The sequence below is a fragment of the Mus caroli genome, chromosome 9 (genome assembly GCF_900094665.2).
Source record: "Mus caroli chromosome 9, CAROLI_EIJ_v1.1, whole genome shotgun sequence".
NCBI lineage: Eukaryota > Metazoa > Chordata > Mammalia > Rodentia > Muridae > Mus > Mus caroli.
This window is the reverse complement of record NC_034578.1, coordinates 72,691,241-72,697,847: the sequence shown is the minus strand read 5'-3', so window position 1 is coordinate 72,697,847 and position 6,607 is coordinate 72,691,241. Positions and strand designations below refer to the sequence as shown.

At 41.5% G+C, this 6,607-nt stretch overlaps 1 protein-coding gene across 2 annotated transcripts in view; it reads left to right on the top strand.

The window, feature by feature from the left end:
* Positions 1-6,607, top strand: part of Scg3 (secretogranin III) — a 40,441-nt gene that overhangs the window by 12,486 nt on the left and 21,348 nt on the right. For both annotated transcript variants that reach the window (XM_021172675.1, XM_021172674.2), the window contains exons 7-8: positions 2,445-2,622; positions 5,950-6,066. In XM_021172675.1, coding sequence (XP_021028334.1) covers positions 2,445-2,622; positions 5,950-6,066 — 295 coding nt within the window. The remainder of the gene's footprint in view (positions 1-2,444; positions 2,623-5,949; positions 6,067-6,607) is intronic.

Here is a 6,607-nt window from a genome sequence, read left to right as displayed (position 1 = left end):
AAAAAAAAAAAAAAAAAAGAAAGAGAGAGTCTGCATGGAAGGCATGGGTGCAGGCTCCCTGAGAGGCACACTCATACATCCTTACAATGGCTGTCTCTATGACCCTGTGATCTTAAGTTAGATTGCACAAGAATGCAATTTTCATGTTTAAAAGGTTAGGCAAGCTGAAGCATAAGATGGCTCAGCATATAAAGACAGTTAACTGCCAAGCACAGTGATCTAAAAGGCCTGTATGGTGGAAAGGGCACCAAGTGGCTAAAGTTGCCCTCTGATCTCCATCCCATGACTGGATACCCCCACACACACACACACACACACACTAAAGTGTTATTTTAAAAAGACTAATCAAGCTTATAATTAAGTTTAAAACTAAAGTAAAATATGTAAGTTGGTTTCCTTTTGTAAAAAAAAATGCAAGGTGGTTTATAAGGTACATTGTTTAGATTTAGGAATGAGAGAGGTGCTAATTTGACAAAATGATAGCCCTAAGTAAGTACAGAGCATTTGTGGCTTTGACACCCCTGTTTGGGAGGTCATTAACATGCCATCATCTCTGTAGGCAGTTTGGGTTTTATCTGCTATGTACAAGTGTCTTGACTGGGTCAGCCAGAAAGGCAAAGTAGATTCCAGAGTGAGGCATTTCCTTCCCTTCTCATGTCCCATTAATTTTCAGTCTTCAGTCCTGCTTCAGTCTCTCAGGAAAGACATGGTATCAGTTACTTTTCTATTGCTGTCATAAAAACATTATGACAAAGGCTACTTACAAAAAGAGTTTATTTGGACTATGTTTCCAAAGTGATAAGAGTCCATCACCATCACCACCATCACCATCACCATGGCAACAGGAAGGCATGATGGCTGGAGCAGCAAGCTGAAAGTTTATAGCTTAAACTGTAATCAGGAAGTGGAGAGCAAATTGGGAATGGTGTGTAGCTTTAAAACCTCAAAGCTAGCTCCGAATGACACACTTCCTCCAACAGCGCCATACCTCCTAAACCTCCCTGGAAGGCACCATCACCTGGGGAAACATATATTCAAATGTCCAAGATTATGGGAGACATCTCATTCCAACCAACACATTATTATTAATTTATTCCTGAAGGTGAAGCCTACATAAACTTGCTATATCTCAAAGGGCCTACCTTAAAAGCCTTTTCATTGGCAATTTAAACTTCAGTGTGATTTTTGACAGGTATATAAACCATATTGGAACCATAGCAAGGGTGTGTGTGTGTGTGTGTGTGTGTGTGTGTGTGTGTGTGTGTGTGTACATGTACATATGTGAATGTAAGACATATGTACATGTGTACATGTGGATATAAGTGCATATGTACATGTGTACATGAGGGCATGTTGAAATTCATGCATGTGCCTGTGAAGTCCAGGGACCACATCAGGCATTATTCCTTAGCCACCAACCACCTTGAGTTTTAAAACAAGCTCTCCCATTGACCTGGTACTCACCAACCCATATAAGTTAGCAGGTCATCAAGCCAAAGAAGTATGCCTATTTCCATCTTCCTAACGTTGGGATTACAAGTATGTGCCACTGAGTTCAACTATTACTTTTAATAGTTCAAACTTGACCAAACTTGGTTCAGGGATCAAAGTTGAGTACTTATACCCATAAAGCAAGCAGTTTACCAACCCAGCTATGTCTCTGGCCTCCTTGTAGGAGATTTTAAGCAAAAGAGCTGTAAGATCGGATTTCTAGAAAGATACCTTGGCCATCAGGATATAAGATACTGAATTGAGAAGAGATTTGAGATGTGTGGTGTATCAGTTAGAAAGTGGGGTGAAGTGCACTTGAACTAACATGGGCTACTAGAGAAAGATATACAAAAGGCCCTAAGATTTACAAGTAGAGCCAACAAGGTACTGGTGTATCAGATGTGGGGAAATCAAGCGGAAGTGGGGGTGGAGAGAAGGTAAGAGGAGCTCCTAGATTTTTGTCTCATCTACTGAATGACAAATGAGCTTTCACCAACAGAGGAACAAAGATCAGGTCTAGGAAGGGGAAAAAAACAAAACATTAAGCATCATCCAGACACAAATGCCCCCTGAAAGTTCCAGAGTGTGAGTACTCTGTTACTGATAGACACTCAGAAAAAGCCTTTTCCCTCTAATGACCTGGTCTATCACACCCACCCCATCCCTGTCCACTGTACAAATCAAAACTCTCTCCTTCCCAATGAAAGATTCCTGATGGGGGACTTGGCCAAAGCAGATCTGTAGAAATCCCCAGGCTAGTCTCTCCTGAGGCACACGAAGACACTTTTCTTTCTCAAGGTGCCTTCCACTGAGAACCTGTAGGATCTTGTGAAGAACGAAGAACTCTGAGACTTCACATTCTAGGTCACCAGAAAGGAGAGGATTGAACTGGAAGTCGTGTTACTACTCAACACTGTTTATTTTTCTATTGTTCTTCCCCCCCCCCACTGAAGACTCCGGTGGCAGCGGTCCAAGATGGCTTTCCTAACCGTGAAAACGATGAGACAGTGTCTAACACCTTGACCTTGTCCAATGGCTTGGAAAGGAGAACTAACCCCCACAGGGAAGATGACTTTGAGGAACTCCAGTATTTCCCCAACTTCTATGCACTACTGACAAGCATTGACTCAGGTAACTGCCACTGTACGACCACGCGGAAGGGAAATGAGACGGTAATTCTTGGAAGTGTGTGGGTGGCTTTCTTCCTGTTCATGGTTCCCAACGGCAGTCCTCCGTGACATGCACGGTTGGCTGGGAAAAACATTTCACATCATCTTGTTTTTCAGAAGCACTGTACTAGTCATGGAAAGAGTAATCAGGGAATGTGAGGTTTCTGGATAATTTAATCTTGTTAGCAGACAGTTTGTTTATTTGTTCAATCAACAGTTATGGAGCATCTGCTGTGTACAGGTACTCAAATCTGTCACATGCTGAGATGTTATCATCCTGCCCTGTCATAGCCCAGCCTTCACATTTTAGTATGGCTGCTTTTTTATCACCCTTTTTTTAATTTATTCATTCATTTTGTGTGTGGGTATGTGTGCCACAGTGCACATGTGAATACTGGAGGACAATTTCCAGGAATCAGTTTTGTTCTGTCTGCTGCAAGGATCCTATGGATGGGATACAGGTCATCAGGCTTGGCAGCGAGTGCTCTTAGCAACTATGTCATCTCTCTGGTCCTGGAGCTTTTTTAATGCTTTGTTCTCAGCTTTATTGGGGTATAATTTACACACACACACACACACACACACACACACACACACACACACCTATAATCCTAGCTCTTGGGAGGCTGAGGTGAGCATGAGTCCAGCCTGGTCTATATGGTGAGCTTGAAGCTAGCCTTAGCTACATAGCAAGATTCATTCTCTCTCTCTCTCTCTCTCTCTCTCTCTCTCTCTCTCTCTCTCTCTCTCTCTCTCTCTCTTTCTCACACACACACACACACACACACACACACACACTCCCACTCATACCACACCAAATTGTATACAATATGTAAATAGTATGGTGTTTTGTTCACAATCTACATTGTGAAATGAACATCATTGCTAACGATTGTAGTCTATCACCCATACTCATAGTTGACATTGTCTATTTATTCATTTTCTTTTTGTTATTGTAACACTCTGCCCTCTTAGCAAATTTCAAGTATATAATCCGGTGATGTCAGCCATAGCTACCAAGCTGCATAGTGTCCAGACTTCTTCACAATACAGAACAGAAACTTGACCCCTTTGACCAGCATCTCCTTGTTTTAGCCTCTCTACCCAGTCTTAGGCAATGCCATTCTACTCTCTACTTCTATGACCTTGGCTATTTTAAATTCCATATACAGTTGTCCCTCCATAAATGTAAAGGAGATGTCTGGACCTCCTGCAGTTACCAAAATCCACAGCTAATCAAGTCCTTTATAGGAAATGGTACTCGTACCGTGGCTGAAGCTCGGAGGTAGAGCGCTTACCTAGCATGTCCAAGGGCTTGGATGTGGTTACTTGTAACATACATGCGTGCACAGAGAGAAGGGGGAGGGTAGAATATAGTATTTTCATATAATGATCAAACACATCCTCCATGATCTTTAAATCATCTCTGCATTACTTACGATGCCTACCACAGTGGAAGTGCTCTGGAAATAGTTGTTGTTCTGAATTGCTTGGAGAATTATGACAAGAAAATTACCTGTCTGTGCTCACTAAATATTTCTTTCTTCCTTCTTCTTCTTCTTTAGTATTTTTGATCCTCGGTTAGTTGCATCCATGGGTAATGAGACCTCGGGTTCAGAACTGAGAGAATGCACTATCCGTCTCTGTTTTGTTTTACCTAGTGTGTTTTCTAGGCACATTGTCAAAAACAAAACAAAAACACCAAGAGGAAATCCTGCCAGTTGTATTAAATCTGTTTGGAAAGCTTTCTTCATTTTCCTCTCTTAGTGAGAACCTTACTTGTCCTTCTCTGAATTATTCAGGACATTACTAGACATTTGCAGCTTGGATTGTTTGGTTTTTTTTTTTTTTTTTCGAGTGAATTCAAATGAGCACTGGAGGAAAGGAAGTCAGGAGCACACATGCATTTGGGGAGATTGTTCATTTTTAAACAAATCCTACCCCAATCTCGTCAGTCACATATGTCTGCAGGATTTGGCTCCTGCTTGTTTCTGGTTAATCTGCGGAGGATGCTAGTCTCCAGGTCTCCTGTTACTGTTCAGGCAGATGCCCTGCATGGCCCCAGTGGCTTTCCCTGACCCTGTTACTGTCCTTAAGTGAGCAATTGTGTAAAAATTTCCAGAACTCTAATCTGTTTCCTCCATAAGTGATCTTGGAATGAGCTTCCGCTCCCAGAGAGTTCTGTTTGTCCTTCAGGTCCAGACACTGACCAGATGGCTCCGGCCTCTCTGCTTGAATCTGCCAGGCTGTCTGTCTGGGGGATCTGTTCTGCACCATTTTGCCCCATTGGTTGGCAAGTGACCAGCTCAGAACCTCTGTCATTCGAATGAGTCACTGCTCATCGGTGAGGAGCATCACCATAATGCTAAATATACACACGTGCCCTTGATCTGGTACCGTGATGGCTAAAGTCGCCTGTCACCTCTTATTCAGGATCCTCCTAACTCATCTCTCTCCCAACCTGTGAGCTTTGTGGGTTTCTTGAAAATCCTGCTGCAGTCTTTATTTGTTTATCTTTCAGGCAGCTTGGTTTGTGTGTTTCATTGATTGTTTTAAGACAGTATCATAATATCCTAGGCTGACCTCAAACTCTGTATCCAAGGATGACATTGAATTTCTAATCCTCCTGCCCAGATGCTAGGATTGTGGGCATGTATCATCACATCCGGTTTATTCTGCGCTGGAGCATAAACCTCAGAACTTTGTATACACTAAGCAAGCACTGTACCAACTAAGCTAAAATCCCAGCACCAGATGCTATCTCTTTACTGTCAACTTTACTACTACAGTAGTTCAGATGTAATTAAAGCCCTGTGGAAAAGTTAATCTGTACTCATTTCTAAAAGCAGTTTTGTAAAACTATAGACTGCCTTATATTCCAGTCATGTGTTAGTTTTGGGTTTTTTTTTTGGGGGGGGGGTTGTATATGTTTTTTATTTCAGTTAAATATATGTGGATTTAGTAATAAATAAACAGGGAGATATTTCAATACTTAAAATGTTATACTTCATAAATTGACAATGAAAGATAAAACTATTTTCTACCAGTTCTCTTTAAATTATTTTTGTTCTCATGGGGACAGGAGAGACATTAAGAACAGTTGAGAGCACTAACTGCTCTTCCAGAAGACCCAAGTTCAAATTCTAGCATGCACACTGTGGCTCATAGCCTTCTGTAACTCCAGTTCCAGGGGGTCTGTCCCCTTCTTCTGACCTCTACAGGCAAAGCACATAAAATAATATGAATTTTTTAAAAAAATTAATGGATTATTTTTGCTCGTTTTCCATAGAAAAAGAAGCAAAAGAGAAAGAAACCCTGATCACCATCATGAAGACATTGATTGACTTTGTGAAAATGATGGTGAAATATGGTACAATATCTCCAGAGGAAGGCGTGTCCTACCTTGGTGAGAACCCTGCTTTATTTTTACCACGGCCATTTCCATTGTTCAGAGCAAACTAAGGATCTGGCAATAATCACCGCACTAAGTTGATGATTTATGCCAGAGCAGCCCAGATCTCCAGGGTAACAGAATTGCTTGGGTTGGTGATGCATACAAATAAAATTAATTAGACAGTCTCTACTTTTCCTCTTAATAAATACAGCTTGAAGGGAAGTCTCCCACATTTTTATATTAAATCTTACTAGTGCTTTATAATAATCCCCAGGGAGTGATTTTATTTCAAATTTAACGCATTAATTTTTTTTTAACTTGTGTTTAGAAGTCTGGATTAAGTCTTGATTTTCCCCCCTCTGAGTTTGTTTGTACATGGCAAACAGAAAGAGTACTAGATAGGCAATCAGGATCCTCCCTCCGCTCTGCTGAGAAGGAAGGCCCTGCACCATGCAAGGCTTCACTTCTTACAGCTGTAAAATGAAGGGTGAGACAACTCTCAGGTTACCCCATCATTAGGGAAGTCAAGACAGGAACCTGGAGGTGGCACCTG